Below are 26,614 nucleotides of genomic sequence, written 5' to 3'. Positions count from 1 at the left end.
TAGAAGCCAAGGGATTATGAAAAATGCTTCTGGTATGAGAATAATGTTAAGCATTTCTTAACCAGCATGCTGAAATAAGCACTGCCTGCTTCACCACATCACTAAAAAAAAAAAAAAAAAAAAAAAAAACTTCAGATTTCCATAAAAAACAAAGTTCTACTTTTTCCATACTTCAGACTGCACTTCCAATTGCTTGCTTTCGTTTGTAGTTGATAGGAAAATCATCCAAACTTTCTACCTTAATGTTAACCGTGGGTAGGTCATTTCTCCCAAACTGGCTTGATAAAGGAAAGCAGTCAAAAGGATGGCTTAAAATTCAACTACTGATGTATTTTTCCCCCTCACCCCTAAAATAAAAACTTAAATATTGTAAAGAACATTCAGAAATATAGCTACCAACAGGTAATCTTATGTCAGCCAATAAACATCTTCCAAATTCAGCAACATCCTACAGCAGATTTTTAGGTTTTTAAAAGGAACAAGATAAATTAGACAACAATCCATAGCAAGCTAAGAAATATCTGGGAGGATACATTAACTAATGAACCATTCTGTAATCCTGGAATAAGGGAAGACATTCATCCATTAAAAGTGTTAATTAAGAGAAAGCATAAGATTTTAAAGTTTAGAACAAGGTGTTAAAGAAAATGTATTCAATAATAAGGAATGCTTTCTTTTTTTGTTTTCCAATTACTCTTACAATGTTAAACTTCGTTAAAGACAAAAAGAGATCAATGAAGTCAGATTGGTAAAAAAAAAATCTGATTATTGGTTGCCCCCGATCTTCCCTAAAATAGCCATCTTTTACTATCACCCTAAGATATTTTCATTAACACTTTTGCAAAGGTTTTCCCAAACTACTGGACTATTTTAATAGACAGTCCAGAATGCAAATACAGTAGGCTAGATATTGGCAAACAAGATGCCAGAAAAAAATATAAAAAGATTTTCTAAGTTTGACTCTGTTGAGATCATTAATCTAAAGTTCTTAAAAGAAAGGATGATCTGGCACTACACTTACTTAAATTCTATAGTCCTTGCCATTTATTGGCCATCCTTCCTTTTTGCCCCTGGAAAAATCCTCCTCGATCCTTTCTGCTCTTCCAAATCTCACTGCTAATAACATCCTTACAGGTTTCTTTTCCAGAGTCTTCCAAAACCCAATGGGCAAGCCAAAGTCACTACATTCCTCTGAAATCCTGTTGCTCCAATCTATACTGCATATTTGGAACTTGCTATATCTACTGACATTTGATATGCATAAAATCTACATTCTAAAAAAAAAAATCTACATTCTATATTCCATTTATAAGTTCCTTGGGGAACTTATAAAACCATAGCACTGTTAAACCCTAGCACTATCAGAATGCCTTACAGGAAAATGATTTCTACCTCCAAAAGAATGTTCTTACCATTTTCCAAATTCGTCTGGAAGTATCTGAATCTCACCACTACATTGGTAAGGATGACTCCTATTTATCCTATTTTACAAAAGGAGAAACAAATTCTGAAGCTGAGTAATTTCTCAAAATCTCATTCAACTAATTAATTTTCAAGGTCTATTTATAGTACTAAACATATGTAGCAAATATAGGAACCTCCCTGAACAGCAGAGGTTTAAAAAATCTCCATATAGTGGCAAATCCAAAAATTCATGTTCTTTACTGCTTCCAGGATAAACACTAATTAGGAACCTTACATCAACTCGGGCTAACCACGTAACACCAACTTTGTCCTCGGAGCCCTTGATAAAGAAAAAATTGCCAACATAGCAAATTTTTCAAGTAAGAAATTCTAGTAAAATCGTATAGCTACTGTTTAGTACGAAAAGATATTTCAGCATCAAACCACAATATTACAAAATTTGAAGTCAGAATGCGTTTTGCAACAGTCATGTGACACACACATGACAGTCAGCTAAACTGAAGAGTTGACTTTTCAGGGGGATATGTCTACCAGTAACTGACCAAAGCAAAAAATAAAAAAACTTTTGGGACAAATACTAATTTTTGCTTTTAGAAATCCTCCTGAAAAGGTTTCCGGCGCTGAAGAATACCAATTAAATTATCAACTTTTCATTAATTTACATATATGTAAACTGTAGGAAGTGTTTTTTCTTAAGGGCCATAAAGAACTCAACTAAACTCTTCCCCAAGGCAAGTGAACACTAGTTCCCAGGAAAAGTGCCAGGTGTGTCACATCTGTTGTGGTGACCTCTTGAGTAAGCAAGGAAAAGAAATGCATTAACTTTTCATGACACGTCATGGAAGCTCATTCCCTATCTACAAGCATTCAAGTAGGTAATCCAAAACCTACACGATCTACCATAGGTCCCACTCGTTTCTCTTTCAACTTGACAGTAGTCCTTGTCCAATTCGGTAGTACCCTTGGTTTTAGTTCTGTTTTTTTTTTTTCTCCCTCCCTTGACCTATAGAAGACAAAATGACTTAGGTGTCCTCTAACAACAAATTCTCCCAAATGTCCAGGGCTTTGGGAGGGCGATGGACCAGGCAAGTTCTTAAAGAACTCCTCCAGGAGATAACTCCAAACGAGAACTAAGCATTTTAAATCGCTGCTCACCATCTCTCCGCTCCTTGCCCTCAATCCCACGCAGTCCCGAGAAGCATCCATATTACCTGCAACCTGGCGGGGAGGGTGGCACGACAGGGAACCAGCAAGCTCAGGCTTTACAAGTAAAGCTGGTTTCCAACCCGGCGATCCTGACAGCTCCGCAGAGCGCGGGCGCGGGGTCTGACAGTGCCCTCTGGGGGAGCTCTCCCACCCTTCTCCTCCCCTTAAAAACAAATGCCCCTTCCAAAGTTACTGCCCCCGGAGGAAGCTGACCCTTCAGGCCGCTCCGCCACCGGACTGCCCAACGCCCCAAGGCCCTCCGCAGCGGCCCGGCACTCAGGCCCTGAGGCGGACCCGGCCGAGGCCCGGGCCGCTCACCTCTCCGGCCGACCCCTCCCCCCGGCCGCCCCTCCGCCGTCAGACAATGGGGCCCGACTCCCGGCCTCAAGCCTCTAAGGCCCCGTCACCCTTGCCTCCCTCGGGCCAATGCCCGCGCCCCTGCCCCAGCCCTCCTCGCCCCGCTTAAGCTTCCCAAGCTGGCCCACCGACCCAGCCGACCGGTGTTCTCCTGCACTCACTATTCGGGATTCATGCTGGACATGTCACTGCAGCTGCCGCCGCCGCCACCGCCGCCCTTGCTGCCGCAGCCGCCGCCCTGACTCTCCGCGCCACGGGTAATCGAAGGAAAGGAATGAGATGGGCTGTTCCGGGAGAGCAAACGTCTTCCCCCGCTCCGTCCCCTTAGAACACAATCAGCAGCCGCCGCCACTCAGCTATCGCTTCCACCCAAAATGGCCGCCGGCGAACCAGGAAATAGGGAAGCCTCGGACCAAGGGGTCTTTACACGGCCCGGAGGGCGGCCTCGGCGCGTGGCATGCCGGGAAGGAGAGTCGCGAGCGCAGCTACACGCGCAGAAGACCGACGGTGCGGCAAGGCGGCCGGGACTCCGCTTCCCGCCAAGCCCCGCGACTCTGGTGCATGCGTACTTGTGCGGTTGTCGCCCGCTCCATTCCCCACTCCCTCACCCCCCACCCTCCGCCCCTCCCTGCTCCCCTCCCCGTTGACTCGCTGGCTAGGACTTCGCTCGGACTCCCCCTAGCGGATTGGCTAAGGCCGAGAGGCCCCGGTGATGTCACCAGTGAGACGTGGCAGCCGGGCGAGTCAGCGCCCCACGGGGGAGGGGGTGGGAAGAGGCAGAGGGCGGTACCGGCCGGGGCGGAGGATGGGGGTCACGGTGGGACCGCGGGGCGGGAGGGGTCTGGCCTGGTGGGACGGCCCGAGCGTGGGGGAAGGGGCGCGCGCCTGGCGGCCCCTGAGCCCCGCGCGGTTCTCGCAGGCCCGACGGGCTTGAGGCCTGCCCTTCGCCGCTGGTCCGAGGACGTAGGCTCAGAGGGCGGCGGGAAAGTCGGGGGCCTCTGCCGAGGACTTCCGGCGCCCTGGACTGCGCGCAGCCCTCTTCACTCACCCGACCCCACCCGGGTTCGGTCACTACCGTTTTCTTTTTGATTTTTACAGTCCTGGCCCAGCCCCACTCTTGTCATGTCACCTCAGCCTGGACATTTCAGTTGCCTGCAAGTGGACTATGCCCCAGCCCATTCGCACACAGCGCTTCCACCGTGACCCCACAACCTTCAAGGGCTCCACAGCCAGGGGTGGGACACAGCCCAGGCATGGCCTAAGAGTTGAGTCTACCTGCTCTCGGCCCAGCCTTCAGGCTGAATTGTTCTGCCTCTTTAAAAGTTGCCACTTAATTCTGAGCAAGATTGGAAAGTAATAAGCGATAAAAACGTACAATTCATCACTATATAGTGCCCACAGACTCCAGGAGTAATACTAACACATAAAAAAAAAAAAAAAAAACAACCTTATGGGCTTACCAGCTCTCTTTAATCAGCTCAGGAATTTAAATCTCCACTAAACTTTAACACATTATCTTGCTTGGGTTATTTAATTACAAAGGGCATAGTATAACACATTGTCCAAAGTTTATCTTCCAACTGGTTCTAAGAACCAAGAAAATTATCTCCTGAGACTTTAAGTGATTGCAAAATCACTTAAAACTCCTATGGCACCAAAATATGGGAAGAAAGTAATTCTTCACTTCTACCCATGTACCAACTACACTCCTAACCCCCAAATCCCACCATGCACCTTAGTTGATAGCCTCATCAAACAGTCAGCTAGAGTTCCTGTATATGATGTTGATTTCTGAATTGAACATGGTCACCACTCCAGGAAAAGGACCCTGAATGGATTAAAGAATGTTTCTTACCCTGGACTCTAAAATCCTAGACCCTTCCTGCTTACTGTGATTTCACTGAGTAAAAACACAAATGTGCACAAGCACTCATACTGAGCTAAAAATTCAACCTTTCATCTATTCCAGAGATACACTATTTCCCCACTTTCTGTAACTATTTCCTAATCCAACAAAGAATTACCTCCTAAGTTTTAACCCAAGTGAGAGGATACTATGTGAATTAAATTAAAAAATGTAAAGCATGTGGTACAATGACTTTGGAGTACCTGGTAAACGTTAATAACTTTCTGGAACAGGCATTTGGTACAATGTTTGAGTTGCACATGTCTCACATTGAAGTACCTGGTACAAGTCCCAGCTCCGCTTCCCATTCCAGCTGCCTGCAATATCATGCTTTGAAAAAATTTTACAGTGCCAGCACTGTGGCGCAGTGGGTTAAAGCCCCAACCTACAGCGCCAGCGTCCCATATGGGCGCTGGTTGAGTCTGGCTGCTCCTCTTCCGATCCAGCTCTCTGCTATGGCCTGGGAAAGCAGTAGAAGGTGGCCCACATCCTTGGGCCCCTGCACCCATGTGGGAGACCTTGAGGAAGCTCCTGGCTCCTGGCCAGGATCAGCTCAGCTCTGGACGTTGTGGTCATTTAGGGAGTGAACCAGCAGAATGGAAGATCTCTCTCTCTCTCTCTCTCTCTCTCTCTCTCTGGCTCTGGCTCTGGCTCTACCTTTCTCTGTAACTCTGTCTTTCAAAGAAATAAAAAATAATTCTTTTAAAAAAAATTTTACTGGCCTTCGCTGTGGCATAGCTGGTAAACACCGCCTGTGGTGCTGACATCCCATATGGATGCTGGTTTGAGACCCAGCTGCCTCACTTCCAATCCAGCTCTCTGCTGTGGCCTGAGAAAGCAGTAGAAGATGGCCCAAGTCCTTGGGCCCCTGCACCCATGTGGGAGACCCAGAGAAGGCTCCTGGCTTCTGGTTTTGGATTGGGGCAGCTCTGGCCATTGCAGCCAACTGGAGATTGAACCATTGGATGGGAGACCTCTCTCTCTCTCTCTGTGCCTCTCCTTCTCTCTCTGTGTAACTCTGCCTTTCAAATAAATGGATAAATCTTTTTTAAAAATTTACTGACTCAAATTTTAATATACTTCATATTTAGGCATATAGGAGCCTGTACTTTTTTTTTTTTTGACAGGCAGAGTGGATAGTGAGTGAGAGAGACAGAGAGAAAGGTCTTCCTTTGCCGTTGGTTCACCCTCCAATGGCCGCCACGGTGGTGCGCTGTGGCTGGCGCACCGCGCTGATCTGAAGGCAGGAGCCAGGTGCTTCTTCCTGGTCTCCCATGGGGTGCAAGGCCCAAGCACTTGGGCCATCCTCCACTGCCTTCCTGGGCCACAGCAGAGAGTTGGCCTGGAAGAGGGGCAACCAGGAAAGAATCCAGCACCCTGACCGGGACTAGAACCTGGTGTGCCGGCGCCGCTAGGTGGAGGATTAGCCGCGGCGCCGGCCTAAATAATCTTTTTAAAAAATACTCAGAACCATATATCCAAAAGGGTAAATTTATGTATATGAATTATACTTCAACTATAAACCTGACATTTTTTATTTTTAAAGATTTTTATGTATTTATTTGAGAGGTAGAGTTACAGTGAAACGACAGAGAGAAAGGTCTTCCTTCCGTTGGTTCACTCCCCAAATGGCCACAACAGCCAGAACTACGCCAATCCAAAGGCAGGAGCCAGGTGCTTCTTCCTGGTCTCCCATGCAGGTGCAGGTACCAAGCACTTGGGCCATCTTCTACTGCTTTCCCAGGCCACAGCAGAGAGCTGGATTGGAAGAGGAGCAGCTGGGACTAGAACCAGCGTGCATATGGGATGCTGGCGCTGCAGGTGGAGGATTAACCTACTGCGCCACAGTGCCGCCCCCAAACCTGACATTTTAAAAATGAGAGGTGGACATACAGAGGCAAATAATAATTCCAACTCAAACAATTGGGTGTTATTTGAGTTGAACTTTGAGAAGAATAACATTTTAGTCATTGGCAGAAATGGAAGAGGGGAAGTCACTTATTCTACAATAATGAGAGTATGAACAAAATCAGATACATATGAAAATGCACTTCTGTTTAAGGTATGGTGATCAAGAATTCCATGGAGATGAGGTAGAAGAAGTTCAGGTTAAGGTGAGGTTACAAGGAGCCCCAGATGCCTACTAAATAATTTAGAGTGCACTCAGTCATCAGTGGAGAGTCAAGAAAAATAATGAGGAGGAATGGAAGGTGTCAGCTCAGTGTTTTAGAAGGAGCATTTTGGAGTTATGTGAAGACTAAAGGTAGGGAGATTAGTTCAAAGATAATTAGATTCTTCAGGCAAGAAGACCTGGGGCAATCGCATGAGAAATGGGAAGCAGGGGCAGTTCCAGAAAGGAGATAGACTCTGAAGGCACGGAGGGAAAGGAAGAGCTTAGAGATAACCCAAAGGCATCCAGCTCCCCTTCCAGCAAAGTCAGAGAACAGCAGAGGAAGGGCTCAGGCTGGTGTGGAGAAGGAGGAAGGACAGGCAGTACGGTGAGATTCAAGGGCATATTTAGAGCTCCCCAGTTTAGTATGACTAGAACCACCAGAAATTGTTCCCCTTCTGAATTGGTACCACAAAAAGAAAAAAAAAATCTGCTAAAGGTAAAGGCAGACAATGAAGTGGTGAGAACTGACTCCTTGGTGTGAACTGTTGTTAAAATATTAAAGGTCCCAGTGTGAACTGTACCAACTTGAGGGCAACAAAGGCTGAGTTGTTCTAAGGGAAAGGCATCCAGGGTGTTACTGGAGGTTGGGCCGTGTGATTAGGCCATTTGGGTTTGTTCAACGAGTCTTATCTGGAAGAGAAGCACTTTTAACACCTTTTAGACCTGAGGCAGTGGCACAAGTATAGAGCAAGATATCCACTGGGCTAGGAGTAAGAGCAAAAGAATTATGTCCTTAAATATTTGCATTTCAAAGAGAGGCTCTCAGATCCTCAAAAAAATCTGTTCTGGGCAGTGGACTTACAAAAAAAAAAAAAAAAGATTTAGAGGTCTACATTGTGACACAGTGGGTTAAGCCCCTGCTTGCAATGTCAGGTCAAATACAAGAACTCAATCAGGTGGTCCAGCTTTGTGGCACAGCAGATAAAGCCGCTGCCTGCAACACTGGCATCCATATGGGTACCTGTTTGTGTCCCGGCTGCTCAACTTCTTATCTAGCTCCCTGCTAATGGCCTGGGCAAAATAGCAGAAGATGGCCCAAGTGCCACCCACATGGGAGACCTAGATGAAGTTCCTGGATTCTCTGGCTTTGGCCTGGCCCAGCACTGGCCATTGTAGCCATCTGGGGAGTGAATCAGCAGATAGAAGATTCTCTCTCTCTCTCTCTCACTCTGACTTTCAAGTACATAAATCTTTAAACAACAATTCAATCTGGGTTTCCCACGTGGGTGGCAGGGCCCAAGCACTTGAGTCGTCAGTGCAGCCCTCCAGGATATGTATTGGTAGGAAGCTGAAGGGAAAGCAGAGTAGCCAGGACTTGAACAAGGCACCCTGATATGGGATGCAAGTATCTTAACCACTGTGCCAAACACCTGCTCCTCCACAAACTTTTTGAAATATGCTCCTAATTGCTCAGGCCTCTGGGAAGAAGTAGCAGAGGGCATAAAGAGAAATCAAATCCAGTCACCTTTTCAACACAACAGATGAAATGAAAGCGAGCAGAGGACTCTGTTTTATTAAATATTTTCTCTGGTTCATCTGAGAGTTAGTTCTATCTTCTACTTTTTCTCCTATTGGAATCCCACATGTTCCTAGCAACCCATCTCTAATCACACACCTTTCCTGGAAGCCTTCGTTATCCACATCAAACATGGGTTATTATTATTATTATTTTTGACAGGCAGAGTGGACAGTGAGAGACAGAGAGAAAGATCTTCCTTTTTGCCATTGGTTCACCCTCCAATGGCTGCCATGGCTGGCGCGCTGCGGCCGGCGCACCGCGCTGATCCGAAGCCAGGTGCTTCTCCTGGTCTCCCATGGGGTATGGGGCCCAAGCACTTGGGCCATCCTCCACTGCACTCCTGGGCCACAGCAGAGAGCTGGCCTGGAAGAGGGGCAACTGGGACAGAATCCAGTGCCCTGACCGGGACTAGAATCTGGTGTGCCAGCGCCGCTAGGCAGAGGATTAGCCTAGTGAGCCGCAGCGCCGGCCACTATTTATTTCAAAGGCAGAGTGATAGAGAGTGGGGAAGGGAGAGAGAGAAAGGGAGATATCATCCATCAGCCAGTTCATCCCCAAATGACCATAACAGGCCTGGCTGGGCCAAGCCAAAACCAAGAGCCTGAACTCCATCCAAGTCTCCCACATAGGTGACAGGGGCCTCAAGTACCCTGGCCGTTTTCCATTGCTTTCCCAGGCATATTAGCAGGGAGCTGGATCAAAAGCAGTGCAGCTGGGACTCAAACCGGCACACCACACCAATGTAGGCAGCTTAGCCCACTGTGCCACATACTAGTACCAGCCCTTCCTTTTAGCACTCATGGAATGCATCATATAATTCCAAAGCCATAAGCTACACATGGCTACTTAAATTACTTAAAATTAACTTAAAAATTCAGTTCTGTTCATTGGTTGTATTATCCACATTTCAAGTCCTCAGTAGCCATATGTGGACCATGGTTACTATAATAATGCACATTTGTCGAATATTTCCATCACTGCAGAAAATTCTATTACACAGGACAGAATACTATTAGCTTTAATTGTATATGTGTATTTTTTACTTTCATAGCCAGACCATAAGCTCCTAGAGAACAGGGACCATGTCTTATTAAATTGTACCTTTTCCCTCCAGGATTTGGCCCAGTGCTTTATACCTAATTCACTGATGGGGTCCTCAGAAAAGAACTCCTGGGGCTGGCATTGTGGCTCAGTAGTCAAGCTGTCACTTGCTGGTCTGGCATCCAATGTTGGAGTACTGTGTCAAGTCCTGGGTGCTGTGCTTCAGATCCAGCTCCCTGCTAAACCTCTTGGAAAAAACAGTGGTTTGGAACCCTAGTATTTGGGCCCCTGCCACCCATGTGGGAGACCTAGGTGGCATTCCAGGCTTCTGGCTTCAGCCTGGTCCAACCCCAGCTGTTGCGGCCACTTGGGAGTGAACCAGTGGATGGAAGTTTCTCTCTCTCTCTCTCTCTCTCTCTTTCTCTCTCCCCCTCTACCCCTCTTGTCTCTTTGCCTTTCAAATAGATAAAATTAATCTTAAAAAAAAATAGGAAGAACTGCCGTATCTGTAAGCTCTAAGATAAGGTAAGTCTTTATACTTTTTCTTCAGCAAAATAAATCAGTCCATCTTCCAGGAAGAACACTGCACTGGAGCTGGACAGAAAAGAAACTCCTGTCCCGCCAGGCTTGTCAGCAGGAAGAAAGGAAGAAAGGGCTGAGGAAGGCACTGGCTAAAGTATATCATAACTGCTGTGGATCTCAAACTCCAGACCTTCGATCTTCAGAAAAGAACATCTGTGTGAACGCCTAGTTCTCTGACTGATCTCCCCCGGAATTTAGCCCAATCTGAAATACTCCTATGAGATTAGGGTGCTGCCAAGGCCACCAAATTGTCCAATGAGAGGCAGGTGGGTCACAGCACAGTGGAGAAAATCAGATTGCAATTCCCTAAACAGACCTCAGAACAATTTCAGTTTCCCTGGGCTGGGGATGACACAGCACCCAGCAAGCCAACCTGGCCTTGTTTCACAGCTAACTCCAGCCTTCCCTTTCTCACACCTTCCCACCTGATCTCAATCCTCCAGCAGTGTGTGTGAACTCAGTTCCCAGAGGCTACTCTCTCCCAAACGTCTACTAACGAGCACGAGCTAAAACCATGCTTGATTATATTCAGTCCTGCATTTTCTTGCCTACTATCTTCTATTTTCTTGCTGTTACCCTTCAGGACAGAGTACTCACTGCCATCACTATCCTACATGCTTTTTGAAAAGGTTAAAATGAAGCTGATATTTGTGGAAGCACCTGCTGCTGTGAGGGAGGGCTTAGAAACAGAAACTCCCTCTATTTTTGTCTCCCTTCCTACAATCTAGGCCTGAAGTACACCTCTCTCCCTTTCCCCAAGTCTTGCTCATTCTAAAAATGCAGTTTAAAGTCCTCTTTCTCTCCATGACACCTGTCCTCACTGCCCCAGTGGGAAAGGATCACTGTCTCCTCTGAACCTCCACAACCATTCACCAGTCTCTGGGCAGGAGTGGTGTCAGTCACCCTTCATGCCTCATGAAGATTTAAAATTCTTATTTTGGGGGCTGGCATTGTGGTACAGCAGGTTAAAGCCCCAGCCTGCAGCGCCGGCATCCCATATGGGCGCTAGTTAGAGTCCTGGCTGATCCATTTCTGGTCAAGCTCTCTGCTATGGCCTCAAAAAGCAGTGGAAGATGGCCCAAGTCCTTCGGCCCCTGCACCCATGTGGGAGACCTGGAAGAAGCTCCTGGCTTCAGAGCTCAGCTCTGGCTGCTGCTGCAGAGGGAATCTAGGGAATGAACCAGTGGATGGAAGACTTTTCTCTCTCTCTCTTTCTGTAACTCTGTCTTTCAAATAAAACAAATCTTTAAAAAGAATTTTATTTATTTGTGAGGCAGAGAAACACACACAAAGACAGAGAGAGTGTGCACACTCCATCCACTGGTTCACTCCCCAAATGCTTAAAATAGTGGTGGGCAAGACCAGTCAGGATCCCAATCTAAATCTCCAACATGGATGACAGGAACCCAACTGCTTGAGCCATCACAACTGTGTCCCAGGATCTGCATTAGTGAGAAACTGAAGTCAGGAGCCAAAGCCAGTCATTGAGCCCAGGGACTCCAATATGGGACATGTTGATCTTAACCTGTAGGTTAAATGCCCACCCCAGCTTCTGGAAGATTTTTTATTTCCTTATGTCTTCAGGACTCAGCCCATAATACATCTTCTGTAAATATTTAGAGTTTGACATATTTGTGAATCAATAAATAAATTTTAATAAATACTTAGTTAATTATGTCAAATGCATAGGTATTGGTCATCTTTCTCCATAAAAGAATATATTCAGAACAAAGGCTCTTAAGCTACCTTTTAGAAAATATTCATATCTCAAAGAACTTTACACAACGACTAAGATGTTTTAAGTACTGGGTAAATGTTGTGTGAAGAAAGTTTCTAGATAAACCCTATAGAAAAGCGAGTCACAGTCCTCGAGACACTTGTATTCCAATACACATACAACAGTGCTTGATACATCAAGCAAGCCACCAACTGATGAATCTCAGTAATGGCTCTTCTGATGGGGCTTGCTGCTGCTTCTGCTGCTATGTGTCACATAGTCTTCCTCAATGGGACATCAATTGTCATTTGATGTTCTTTAATCATCCAGGCCATGACAACATGTTATGTGCCTCAAGGATCTCATTTCCACTCCCTTCCCAAACAATGGCCATGGTAAACAACCCCCAAGCTACCCTGCACCACATGAAGTAGGCTGTGGAAATCAAAATCATAAACTAGTATATAAGCAGCTGTATTACAATATGAAGTCAGCATCAGAGCTCTATGTGATCAGAGCTCTGGGTGATCTCTGGAACTGTGTTAGAGTGGAAGGATGAGGACACGGAGTCATCCTTACCTACTCTCTGTCACCAGAGACTCAGCCAGGAAGTCTGTGAAAGCTGCCTTTGCATTACTCCATGAAATCCATCCTAGTCTTCCATCTGGTCATTGATCCACCCATTCACTGAATAATTGTGCTCTGACATGGAGATGCATTGATGGTCAAAATGGATCAGGACTATTGCCCTCGTGGAGAGTGTAAATTGTCATAAGGGAAATCTATCCGTCCATTGTTATTTTTCCTCAAATCTAAGGAAACCACTGATTTCCATCATGAGTTCATAACAGCTTTTCAGGGTGTGGGTGTTTGACTACTGCCACTTGGTACACTTGCATGCCATATCACAGTGCTGGTTCCCCTCTCCATTCCAGTTTCTTGCTAATGTGCACCCTGGGAGGAAGCTGGTGATGGCTCAAGTAGTTGGCGTCCTGACACCCACATGGGAGATCTGGACTGAGTTCCTAACTTCTGGCTTCAGCTTGGTGCAGCTCTGGCTGTGGCAGTCATTTGGATGGTAAACACTAGATGATTTCATTTTCCATTCAGTGTAGTTGATTTAAAAGTTTATTTCTTGGCAGATGTCCTAAACAGCACTCTGGCCTCAGAATCAGCCCTTAAGGCATTCGTATCTGGCTGAAGAGCCCATGAGAGTATTTTAGGCATGGAAAGCCAAGACACTCTGGCAAAAAAAAAAAAAAAAAAAAAAAAAACAAACCACCACACAAACACCACACCTAAATGAAAGATCTCTGCGAGTGAGATCAGTGGAAAGAATGGGCCATCAAAGAAGAAGGTGCCTTTCTCTGAAGGGAGGAGAGAACTTCCACTTTGACTATGACCTTGTCTAAATAAGATCAGAGTTGGTGAACTCAAAAGGCTTCCATAGTCTTGGCCTGTCAAATGAAGACTGGATAAAGAAATTATGGGGGCCGGCGCCGCGGCTCAATAGGCTAATCCTCCACCTAGCGGCGCTGGCACACCGGGTTCTAGTCCCGGTCGGGGCATCGGATCCTGTCCCGGTTGCCCCTCTTCCAGGCCAGCTCTCTGCTGTGGCCCGGGAGTGCAGTGGAGGATGGCCCAAGTGCTTGGGCCCTGCACCCCACTGGAGACCAGGATAAGTACCTGGCTCCTGCCATTGGATGAGCACAGTGCGCTGGCCGCGGCGGCCATTGGAGGGTGAACCAACAGCAAAGGAAGACCTTTCTCTCTGTCTCTCTCTCTCTCTCACTGTCCACTCTGCCTGTTAAAAAAAAAAAAAAGAAATTATGGGATATGTACACCATGGAATACTACATAGCAGTTAAAAAAAAGAAAAAAGAAAAAAATAAAGTCTGGTTATCTGCAACAAAATGGATGGAACTGGAATACATCAATACTCAGTGAAATAAGCCAGTCCCAAAGGGACAAATTCTATATGTTCTCTCTGACCTGTGATAACTAATAAAGCACATAAAAGGCAACCTGTAGAAATGAAATTGACACTTTTGAGAAGCAATGACTTTGAACAGCCCTTCTCTTGACTATTGAGGAACAGCTTTTTATTCTATATTTTTGTTTTTCTTTTCTTTTTCTTCATAATATTTTCCTTATTTTTTTCCTTCACACTAATCATTGAGCTCTTTACTTAATGTAGAATTAACCATATATGTATAAAGTTAATTGAAAATAGATCTTAGTAAACAGTAAGAGTGAGAATAAGAAAGGAAAGAGGAATGGGGTGGGAGTGTGGGTGGGAGGGCGGGCACGGTGGGAAGAATAAGCAAGATGCTAAGGCTGTAATTGTGAAATGTATGAAGTTCATAACTGCAAAGTAGTATAGTCCTGCATACATTCCTATGGACTTATTTTTAAGGGTACAGCTTAACAAGTTGCCATGGAACTCCAAATTCCCTTAAGCTGGCTGATAAAAATAGCAGCTTAAGTGTTATAGAGATCAAATGGATAGGATTAAGTGGTAAAGTGACCATATATATAGGATCAATTGTTAAAGTGATCATATAAATAGGACTAAATGTTTGGAAATAATAGTAGACAAAATTAAAAAGGAGTGAAGTCTCCAACATGGGAAGCGTCCATACAGCAGACTCATTGAGGGACAATCACTTTAAGTAGCACTCCGACCTCAGAATCAGCCCTTAAGGCATTCTGGTCTGGCTGAAAAACCCAGGGTAGTATTTCAGGCATGGAAAGCCAAGATAATCTAGCAAAAAATGTTCTACATAAAGGACCCCTGTGAATGAGATCCCAGTGGAAAGAAGTGGCCACCAAAGAAGGATATACTTTTCTCTGAAGGGAGGAGAGAACTTCCACTTTGCTTATGGCCTTGTCAAGCTAGTGGATCAAAAAGGCTTCCATAGCCGAGGCAGCTCATGACCAAAGCCTTGGGTGATCACTGATGTCATAAGAGTGTTATTTGTTAAACAAGAGTCACTGCACGAACTTCCCATGCAGGACCTCTGTCCCTAAAGAGTTATATCATGAGACTTAAAAGTAAAACTTGTTCTCAAGAATCATTTCCTTTTAGTGCATTACATGAAGGATATTATTATGTCTCATAAGTTATAGTTAAGTCTAAGAGCTTGCAAAAGATGTATCATTCTTGGGTTCTTCTTTAAAGATAATCAAGTTTTTTTTTAATTTATTCATTCACTTGAAAAGCAATTACAGAGAGGCAAAAGCAGAGAAAGAGGAGAGAGGTCTTCCATCCACTGGTTCACTCCTCAAATGGCAGCAACAGCTGGAGCTGGGACAATCTGAAGCCAGGATCCAGGAACCAGGAGCTTCCTCCAGGTCTCCCACACAGGCCCTGGTGCCCAAGGCCTTGGGCCATCCTCCACTGCTTTCCCAGGCCATAGCAGAGAGAGGGATTGGAAGTGGACCAGCCAGGACTCAAATCGGTTGCCCATATGGAATGTTGGCACTGCAGGTGGTGGCTTTACCTGCTACACCTCAGTGCCAGCCAAAAGATAATTAAGTTTCAAAAAGAAACGAAGGGGGAGGAAGGAAAGGAAAAGGAGGGGAAAAAAAAGTGAAATCACTTTTGAGAAGCAATAACATTGAACAGTCCTGTCTAGACTGTTGAGGAATGGTTTTCTTAGATTTTTGTTTTATTTTTTCTCTCTTTCTTTTCCTTTCTCAGTCTAAACAAGAGAGGGAGGAGGAAGAGGGGTGCGAGAGTGGGTGGGAGGGCAGGTATGGCAGGAAGAATTACATGTTTCTAATGTTGTATTTATGAGATACATACTAAAAAAAAAAAAAGGTGGAACAGCCAGGACTTGAAGCAGAGCCCATATGGGATGCTGGTGTCACAGGCAGTGGTTTAACCTGCTGCACCACAATGCTGGCCCAATAAATTTAAATTAAAAAAAAAAAAAAAAAGCTGTTCAGGAAAAGAAAAAAATGAAGTGCTACTCCATTAAATACATACATTGAGGATATGAATGTAGGGTGCTATTGATATGGGAAAATGAGGCAGGGAGTTAGGTAAGAAAATAAAACTAGAATTTCTGACCTGCACTGTAATTCCATACCACTTTCCCATGATGCACCTGTATCTCACCAAGGACCAGGAAGGAGGAGATGCTACAATGGCCACATGAAAGTTAAACTTTGGAGTTAAAATGTGGAGGTGCCATGAAAACCCCAGAAAGCCTTACTCGTGTAAGCATATTCAATTAGGGCGCCACCCCTCATGTCGTAAGGGAGTGATAATGGGAGGGCACCCCTTCTCTTCTGCTTCTCTTGACCATGCTTGGGGATCCTTGCCTGGCCTCCTCCCCACTCCATCCTCAAAGGCGGCTCCCTGGCCACTCGTGATGAAGATCTCTCTGTGTGGGGTGACCCACGCTCATATTGACTATATATTCTCTCTCTCTCTTTTACACAAATCCTGCTCTCATATGTGCACTGTGTTTATGCCTCTGCCTTGAATTCTTATTTCTGTGGAGACAAAAACCTGGAATGAAGATTAAAATACTTGAACCCATAGCACAATGAGAGCATATAATTGAGGCACCTCACCAATTCTGTAGAAGTCAGAAAAAGCAGAGTCAGCTCTGTGGTGCAGCAGGTAAAGCTGCTGCCTGTGATGCCGGCATCGCATATGGGCTCCAGTTCACGTCCTTGGCTGCTCCACTTCTGATCCAGTTCCCTGCTAACAGCCTTGAGAAAAACAGGGCAAGGTGGCCCAAGTGCTTGTGCCCCTGCCACCCACTTTGGAGAACCAGATGGAGCTCCTGGCTCCTGACTTCAGCCCAACCCAGCCCTGGCCCTTGTTGCCATCTGGGGAGTGAACCAGCAATGGAAGATCTCTGTCTCTCTTCTTTCTCTATAACCTTGACTTTAAGATAAATAAATAGATCTCTTTTTAAAAAAACCGTTAGGGGGGCCAGTGCCGTGGCGCACTAGATTAATTCTCCGCCTGCGGCGCTGGCATCCCATATGGGCTCCAGTTCTAGCCCCAGTTGCTCTTCTTCCAGTCCAGCTCTCTGCTGTGGCCCGGGAGTGCAGTGGAGGATGGCCCAGGTGCTTGGGCCCTGCACCCGCATGGGAGACCAGGAGGAAGCACCTGGCTCCTGGCTTCAGATCGCCATAGCTCTGGCTGTTGCAGTCATTTGGAGAGTGAACCAACAGAAGAAAGACCTTTCTCTCTGTCTCTGTCTCTCTCACTCTCTGTAACTCTGCCTGTCAAATAAATAAATAAAATCTTTAAAAAAAAAAAGTCAGTAAAAGCATCATTTGATTAGATATTAGTATCAAAAATAGCTCCTCCAAAATATCACCAAAGCAACATGTTGCTGAGATGAAATTAAGTTCACTGCATACCATGGTAAATAAGAACAGTATTCTAGACAATCTTTAGCATCTCAGAAGGGGTAAGGGCAACACTGGACCTCCTGGCAAATTTTAAAAGCCTGGTTAAGAAGGGTCTTTTCATGAAGTGACAAGAAAGTTTTGGTGAACATTTGACCAGGAGCATGATATAGGAGGTTATTTCAAAAAGCTCATGGAAAAAGAATTAAAAGATAAATTTAGGGTCAGGAGGTTAGCCTATCAGTTAATATGCCCTTGTCCCACATCAGATTACCTGGGCTCAGTACTCAGCTCCAACTCTTGATTCCAGCTTCCTGCCAATGCAAACTGGGAGGCACCAGTGATGGCTCCAGTGATTGAGTTCCTGATACCCGCATGGGAGATCTTGATGGAGTTCTCAACGCCCAGCTTAGGGTTGGCCCAGCTCTAGCTACTGCAGGCATTTGGGGAGTGAACCAGCATATAGAGGCTCTCTCTGTCTTTTCTTATTTCTCAAATAAATGAAACATCTTTTAAAGGTAAGTTTATTTTGGTTGAAAAAAGTTTGAAACCTATGTCTTGTTTTTACGTAATACACATTTCCCATAATTTTCTTTTTTTTTTATTTTTTATTTATTTATTTTTTTTTTTTTGACAGGCAGAGTGGACAGTGAGAGAGAGAGACAGAGAGAAAGGTCTTCCTTTTGCCGTTGGTTCACCCTCCAATGGCCGCCGCGGCCGGCGCGCTGCGGCCGGCGCACCGCGCTGATCCGATGGCAGGAGCCAGGAGCCAGGTGCTTTTCCTGGTCTCCCATGGGGTGCAGGGCCCAAGCACCTGGGCCATCTCCACTGCACTCCCTGGCCACAGCAGAGGGCTGGCCTGGAAGAGGGGCAACCGGGACAGAATCCGGCGCCCTGACCGGGACTAGAACCCGGTGTGCCGGCGCCGCTAGGCGGAGGATTAGCCTAGTGAGCCGCGGCGCCGGCCACATTTCCCATAATTTTCTTTAGGATTGGTAGAAACAATAATTTGAAGCAAAGGGTTCGAAGAATCTTGAGATATCAACTCTAATCTGATGGTTTATTTTAAAGAATTGGTGGGTCTCCCTGGAAGTTCCTGGAATCAACAGTAAAGTTATTGGCAACTTTTATCTTATTCAGTTTCCTGAAGTAATAATAGAGCCATGTTAATGTATAGAATGAGCTATATAAATGGCCTCATAAACATGCCAAAAATACATACCTTAGGGGAAATAATCATACAATTAGTGATATATAATTACAATTACAAAACACACTGGGGAGAAATGTGGGGTGCCATGACAGCTTATAACTAGGGCACCCCACCTACACCTCAGAAGTCAGAAAAAGCATCTGTGAGAACTTGTGTTTGAAGTGAGGTGAAATGATGCTCGGCTAGAATGGAGAGGTGGAGGTGGAGAGATGAGACAGCAGGTACAAAGGTCCCATGGCAGGAAGGAACATGGGTTGAGGGCTGAAAGACCAGTGAGCCTGCAGCACAGGGAGTGCAGCCTATTATGAGAGGCACATCATGAAGGCTGATAGAGCAGGAAAACACTGCTATACACTGCTAGGCTTCAGAGTGACCATATTTTGAGACAAAAGATAATTCTGTGCTCTGTGATCTAAAGATTACCTTCCCAGAATCACAATCCACATTCTCAAATCTTTAAACATGATGATGAATGTACCTCCGTACTGAGCTATCATAATAACATCAGATTCAAACTGTTGCCCAACAATAGCAAAACCAGTTCCAGACTATCCTCCTACAACAGGAACCCAAATTTGTAGTCAAACAGGTTGTCTGGATTCTGCTCTAGTTATCTGGCCATGCCCAAGAGGAAGCAAGAAGAAACTAGATAAATATAAATTGAGGAAGAAGAGTTATTCCAAGTGTTGGCTTGAAAGTGAGCAAAACATTTTTTCAGTTTGAGTTTAATACATGTGCTTTATAGTAATTTTAGTTTCATATACAATCACTCATCAATTCATAGAAATAGTGTCCACTAGGTATAAGCTGCAATACCTGGTCTTGGACAAAACTTAAGTCAACAGATAAAATTACAGTTTAAAGATATTAATTGGCTTTATTTTCAAGTGAGTGTTCCAAAGAGTTGAACAAAAGTTTGGTTTCATATAAAGTGCTGAAGAGGGAGTAAGCATTTAGCCTTGCCATGGGGCCTGCATCATAGCACAGTGGGTTAAGTGGGTTAAGCCTATATGAGTACTGGTTCAAGGCCCAGCTGTTCCACTTCCAATTCAGTTCCTTGATAATGGCCTGGGAAAGCAGTGGAAGGTGGCCCAAGTGCTTAGGCCCCTGCAACCCACATGGGAGACCCAGATGGAGTTCCAGGCTCTTGGCTTTGGCCTGGCCCAACCCTGGCCATTGCATTCAATAGGGGAGTGAACCAGAGGATGGACCATCTCTCTCTCTCTCCCTTTCTCTATAACTCTGCCATTCAAATATAAATGAATAAATCTTTTTAAAAAATAGAAAAAAGACCTGACCATATCCCATATTGGAGTAACTGGGTTCAATTCCTGGATCTGGCTCCTGACCCTAGTTTTCCACCAGTGCAGTGTCTGGGAGGCAGACACAAGTAATTTGGTTCCTTCCACCAACGTGGGAAACCTGGATTGAATTTCCAGGTTTTAGTTCCAGTTCTAGCCTAGTCCTAGTTGTTGTAAGCATTTGGGAGAAAACCATGGAGGAGAGCCCTCTGTTCATCTGTATGTCTCTCTCTCTCTCTCAATTTGTCGGCCTCTCAACAAAGGGGAATGAGGGGAGAAGCATTGTAGCACAGTGGGTTAACCCACTGCCTGCTATGCGAGCATCCCACTTGAACGCTGGTTCAAATCCTGGCTGCTCCATTTCCAATCCAGCTCCCTGCTAAAGCTCTGGGGAAGGCAGTGAAGATGGCTGGAGTGCCTGGGCCCCAGACCCATGTGGGAGACCTGGATAGCGTTCCAGGCTCCTGGCTTTGGTCTGGCCCAGCCCTGGATGTTGGGGGCATTTGGAGAACATACCAGTGGATAGAGTCTCTCTGTCTGTTACTCTGCCTTTCAAATAAATCTATAAATATATGTTTTAAAAGGGGGAGGGTGGTGGGAGGCTGAAGAAAGCAAGACAAGAACAGAAAAGCAGATTGGTTATTTCTAAGTTACTTTCCTTATAAGGCAAGAAGTGAGGGACAGCCATCAGGTTACTTCAGGTTGCCTTTCTCTGTGTGTGAAAGATTTAGACAGAGGGAACTTGATGATTATGCCAATTGAAACTGGCCTGTTTGGGAAATGTGGCTATCTCTCTAATCCTGTTTTCTCTGAAGGTTGGATAAACAGCTCAATTTAATTTCAGCTTGGTAGCCTGGAACTTTAGTGTGACTCCATTTTTCTTTTTAGCTTGGTCTGTTAGGGTCTAGTTCAGTAGCTTAGCCCAAAACAAGACCTCCTATGATTCTTACCTAACTCTAGGAGGAAGGGTTTTGAACTGTGTGGTCAAATGAAGTTCTTTATTCAGAGATGCTGTGGTTTAGATATGGTTTGAGTGTGACCCATAAACATTCATGTGCTGAAGGCGAGGTCCTCAACACGGTGATGTTGGGAGGACCTTTGAAAGGTGGAGCCTAGCAGCAGGCTCTTAGGTCAACTGGAAGTGTGCTCTTGGAAAGGATTGTGGGACCCTAGCCCCTGTCTGCCTTCCTGCTTGACAATGTGCTCTCTCATTCTCACATGTTTCTGCCACTGTAATCTGCCATAGCTGATGCAACCAAAGGGGCCCTTACCAGAGCCTGCACAGTGTATTTTTGTTGTGATTTTTTTCTTTTCAGTGTGCACCATGTTATTTGGACTTTCAGCTTCCAAACTGTGTACTAAGTAAACCTCTTTATAATATTAGCCTGCCTCAGGTATTTTATTAGGGCAGTGGAAAAGAACAAATATAAGGGGCCTCTTGACTCTGGTTTTCTATGGTGATGTAACAATTTACTCCAGAACAAAGTAGCTTAAAACACTGATTTATTATTATTTCTTGTGATTTTGTGGGTTGTCTGTGTTTAGTTCACCAGTTCCCACCTGGCATCTCTCATGCAATTATTTAAGTGCCAACCAGGACTGGAGTCATCTGAAGGCTCAGCTGGGTGAGGAGTGTGGGATGGATCACTCACCTGTTTTGCAATTGACACTGAATGTTGGTCAAGAACACAGCTGAGGCCGTCACCAAGGGCATGCACATGTGGCTTCTCTGTGTGGCCTGGGGCTTCTGACAACACGAAGACTGAACTCTGAGAGGAAGCAGCCAAAATGGAAGCATTCCGAGAGGCAGAAGCCAGGCTAGAAAAGGACTTCCCCTGAACCAACCCCTGTGCTGTTTCTGCCCTGTGCTATTGGGTCAAAACAGTCACAGGGCTTTCCCAGAGTCAAGAGAACGGAGAAACAACCTCTGCTTCTTGAAGAAGTGACAAGTCACTTGCTCAAAAGTATGCAGGGTGGGAGATATTGCTGCAGCCTTCAGCAAGCTAAATCCACCATATCTGCACCATGGACAGAAGCTTGTGCCAAGCCTTAAAGAAAGGATGAGGAAGGGTGCAAAAGAATAACATGCATGACCCTTGCCTTTGGGAAGGTTGCTGGCAATGCTAGGCCGACGGAGAACAAGCTAAGGCATTTCTGAAACCACGTACCAGCAGGTATGGGTAAATCTCCCCTTTAGAAGCAGACAAACTATTCTGGAAAGTAGAAATTCTGCATGAAAATCCAAAGTGGAAGGCAATTTTCATATTACATAAAGGGGATAAAATACAATTCAGTGACATATCAACTCCAAACTCCCAATCAGGTTTGTAAGCCGTAACTTAAAATAACCCTGCAAAACTCCTGTACATACGTGCCTGCCAATTACGTTGGGATGTAAAGTAATTAAGACGTGTGCTCCCTGGTCTCCAGTTAATATGAACGTTAACAAGGAGCTGCTCTCTGTCAAGAACTGTGAAGGGCTTGAGATTTTTATCCCACTTGCATGCTAACCAGTCTGCCGCAGTCAAGTGGATGCTGAACGCAGATAAATCTGTGATAAAGGACAGCCTCACACTCACAACAACACCAACAGCCAGGGGTCCACGTTGTGTTGTCTGCAATGCCAGCATCCCATATGGGTGCCAGTTTGACTCCCAGCTCCTCCACTTCTCTTCGAATGTGCCTAGGCAAGCAGAGGAAGATGACCCAAGTGCTTGGGTCTCTGCCACCTATGTGGGAGACCCACATGGTGTTTCAGACTCTTGGCTTTGGGCTGACCTAGCCCTGGCCATTGTGACCATTTGGGGAGTGAACCAGTGGCTGGAAGATCTCCCACCACTACCTGCCCACCTGTCTGTAACCCAGCCTCTCAAATAAATAAAAATAAATCTTAAAAAAAAAAAAAAACAGCCAGAGAAACACTGTTTTCTTTCATTAGGTCCCAAGCCCCTATTCCTATAGGTTACACAACACAGTCCAGGTAATGCCTGTACACATGGTAGGTTACATTAAGGAGAGAAATTCTAAGCTTAGGAGACCAGATTTGTACAGTGAACTGCAAGCAAACCCACTACCCAACCTTTGTCCCAGAGGAGATACCATCTTTACTACACTGCACAGCCAACAAACCTACCTTCTTTTCTGGAGGGAGATACTATCTACATCTTCCAAGGTAAGATTATTCCTGAGGCTCCAGCACTGTGAAGTAATGGGTTAAGCTGTCACCTGCAATGCCAGCATCCCATATGAGTGCCAGTCTGAGTCTGGGCTGACACACTTCTGATCCAGCTCCCTGCTAATGCACCTGGAAAAGCAGCAGAGGATGGTCAAAGTACTTGGGCCCCTGCACCCATGTGGGAGATCCAGAAGAAGCTCTGGGCTCCTGACTTCAGCCTGGCCCAGCCGCAGCCATTGCAGCCATTTGGGGAGTGAACCAGCAGATGGAACATCTCCATCTTTCCCTCTTCTTTCTGTAACTCTGCCTTTCAAATAAATAAAAATAAATCTTTAAGAAAATTTTTGAAAAGACAGCACAGAACAAAAGACTGTTGGTATCTCTACTTAGACCATGTGCAGAAACTGTTTTCCAATACCTGTGGGCAGCAACTATCTCCTAGGGCAAATAACAACCGAATTGTGTGTCCAGTTCATTGATATTTGGCACACATTTCAAGATATCTCCAGAGAACTCTGATATTGTAGCACTTGAGTTTGGAATATAACAAGAGGTTTTTCCCCTGGTTATTGTTTGGTTATTCAATATCAAAAGAGAGAGTTGGCAATATACATTTTTTAAAAAGAATCATTGATTTTATTTAAAAGTCAGCATTGCAGAGAGAAGGAAAGAGGGAGAAAGGGAAAGAGAGAGAGAGAGAGAGAGAGAGGCAGGTCTTTCCACCTGCTGGCTCACTCTCCAAGTGGCCACAACAGCCAGGGCTGAGCTAGTCCAAAGCCAGGATCCAGGAGCTTCATTCAGGTCTCCCTTCTAGGTGGCATGTTTGGGCCCTCTTCTGCTAATTTTCCAAGGCACAATAACAGGGAGCTGGAGCTAGATTGGAAGTGGAACAGCCAGACCTGGTACCGGAGTCCATATGGGATGCAAGTGTTACAGACAGCAACTTCACTCACTATGCCACAACACTGGCCCCAGCAATATACATTTTTAAATCACCAAATACCAATGAAAACTGAGGCTATGGAAGGGAAGGATGAGATCATTATCTAATCATCTACTGATTTTTTTCATTCATATACTTTTCAATTATTCAACAACTTTTAACATTTTATTTATTTTTATGAGGAAGGCACAGAGATAGAGAGACAAAGACAAATAGATTTTTTTAAAAAAGATTTATGTATTTATTTGAGAGGCAGAGTTACAGACAGAGAGAGGGAGAGACAGAAAGCAAGATCTTCTATCCACTGGTTCACTCCCCCAGATGGCTGCAATGGCCAGAGCTGGGCCAATCTGAAGCCATGAGACAGGAGCTTCTTCCAGGTTTTCCATGCGGGCTCAGGGGCCCAAAGACTTGGGCCATCTTCTACTGCTTTCCTAGGCCATAGCAGAAAGCTGGATTGAAATTGGAGCAACCAGGATTAGAACTGGTACCCAAATGGGATGCCAGCACTGCAGGCAATGCTTAACCTACTACGCCACAACACCAGTCCCAAATAGATAGATCTTCCATCTGCTGGTTTATTTTCAAAATGCCCACAGCAACCAGGGCTGGGCCAGGCTGAAGCCAGGAGCCTGGAATCCAGTCCAGGTTTCCCATGTGAATGACAGCGACCCAACTACTTGAAGTGTCATCTACTGCCACCCAAGATATGTATTAACAGGAATCTGGACTCAGAAGTAGAATGAGGCCTCAAACTCAGGCACTCTGATATGACATGGAGTGTTGGTGTGTCTCAGTAACACCTTAACCACTGCTCCAAAATACCCACTCCAACAAATTTTTATTCATTCTGTAGGGATTAGAGAAGTGAAAAAGACACGCTCCCTGATGTCAATGCAAACAACTGACACTAAACAACTAATTACACCATGAAATGTTAGCATTGTGGTAAGGGCTCTGAACATGGGCAAGCCAATTTTACTTGGGGCGTTGCGAAAGGGTTATTTGACCTTGACAGTCTAGGATGGATAGTAGTTAATCAGCCAGTGACAAAGGAAGATTGAGAGGAGCAAAAGGAAGAGAAGGCCTTAGTTCTTGAAGACCAAACTGTTATTTACAGGAGGGGGGAGGAAAAGCAGCCCACATGGAATACTATAAAGGAGGAACTGGAGAGGTCAGAGGAAACTAATATTAAGAAAAATTATCCAAAACTTGGAAAAGAGGCCAAGAAGATGGTAGCACATCCTGTCAATGTCACACTAAAGCATTCACAGGTCCGACCAAGGATGATTCCATTTTCAAGGAGAATGTACTAGTATGTGACTTTGCTCTTTATTTTTAATTAAGGGCAGAGACTTCATAAAGTTACTTGGTAATGTGTTAGTGTGTGTCTGGTAGAGATTGAGTAATGTCTTTACAATAGAAATAGCACATTAATTGATGTGCTAAACTGGTAAACCGGCTGAGGGAAGCAGGACTGGCTTACAGAGTTCATAAATATTTCATAATCAGCTCTCAAAACTGGTGTGAGCTGGTTCTAGAATACCACTGTGTAACCCCAAAGGTTGTGGTTTGTTGCCCTATGGCATATTAATCAATTTTATATCTAACACAGCAGTCTCATATTATTATTTTTTAAAGATTTATTTGAAAGGCAGAGTGTCAGAGGGAGAAGGAGATTCCATCTGATGGTTTATTCCTCAAATGGTTGCAACAGCCGTGTCTGGCCCAGGCTGAAGCCAGGAACCAGGAACTCTAATCTATTCTCCCATGTTGGTGGCAAGCACTTAAGGCATCATCTACTGCCTTCCCACGAGCATTAGCAGGAAGCTGGGTTGGAAGCGGAGCAGCTAGACTTGAACCAACGCTCTGATAAAGGATGCTGACATTGCAAGCAGTGGCTTAAACTGCTGTGCCATAATGCCAATCCTAATGTTATATTTTTAAAAGAAGTAAGTATTGGGCCAGCGCTGTGGCATAGCGGGTAAAGCCACTGCCTGCAGTCTGGCATCCCATATGGGTGCCAGTTCAAGTTCCGGCTGCTCCACTTCTGATCCAGCTCTCTGCGATGGCCTGGGAAAGCAGTAGAAGATGGCCCAAGCCCTTGGTTCCTGCACCCACATGGGAGATCCAGAAGAAGCTCCTAGCTCCTGGTTTTGGATCGGCCCAGCTCCAGCCTTTGTGGCCATTTGGGGAGTGAACCAGTGGATGGAAAACTTTTCCCTCTCTGTCACTGCCTCTGCATTTCTGTAATTCTGCCTTTCAAAAAAATAAATAAATATTTAAAAAATAAGTAACTAATTAACTAATTGATTTATTTATATTTGAAATACAGAGAGACAGGGACAAGCAGGCAGACAGAGATCCTCCATTTGCTGGTTCACTCCCCAAATGCCTGCAACATTTGGAGCTGGGGATGCCAAAGCCAGGAAACCGGAACTCAGTACAGATCCCCCACATAGGTGACAAGGACTCAAGCACATAAGCCATAAGCTGCTGCCTCACCAGGTGCACATTAGCAGGAAGCTGGAATCACAAGCAGAGCCAGGACTCCAACCCAGGGACTTTGGTATGGGATATGGGTGCCCCAAGCAATGTCTTTTTAATTTTTTTAAGATTTGTCTTATTTATTTGAAAGTCAGATTTACAGGGTGTGGGGTGGGGGACAGAGAGGGATCTT

General features: G+C 45.2%; 1 protein-coding gene and 1 long non-coding RNA gene across 2 annotated transcripts in view; one reads left to right on the top strand and one right to left on the bottom strand.

The window, feature by feature from the left end:
• Positions 1–3,598, bottom strand: part of RAB1A (RAB1A, member RAS oncogene family) — a 36,875-nt gene extending 33,277 nt beyond the window's left edge. Inside the window, exon 1 of the mRNA XM_002709837.5 lies at positions 3,150–3,598. Coding sequence (XP_002709883.1) covers positions 3,150–3,172 — 23 coding nt within the window. The 5' untranslated portion in view covers positions 3,173–3,598. The remainder of the gene's footprint in view (positions 1–3,149) is intronic.
• The window catches only part of LOC127488479 (uncharacterized), a 59,577-nt gene continuing 34,298 nt past the window's right edge, over positions 1,336–26,614 (top strand). The window contains exon 1 of the long non-coding RNA XR_007916191.2: positions 1,336–1,459. This is a non-coding gene — a long non-coding RNA (uncharacterized lncRNA). The remainder of the gene's footprint in view (positions 1,460–26,614) is intronic.

The sequence above is a fragment of the Oryctolagus cuniculus genome, chromosome 2 (genome assembly GCF_964237555.1).
Source record: "Oryctolagus cuniculus chromosome 2, mOryCun1.1, whole genome shotgun sequence".
Taxonomy (NCBI): Eukaryota; Metazoa; Chordata; class Mammalia; order Lagomorpha; family Leporidae; genus Oryctolagus; species Oryctolagus cuniculus.
Note: the sequence above shows the minus strand (reverse complement) of the source record. Positions and strands in the feature narration are given on the sequence as shown.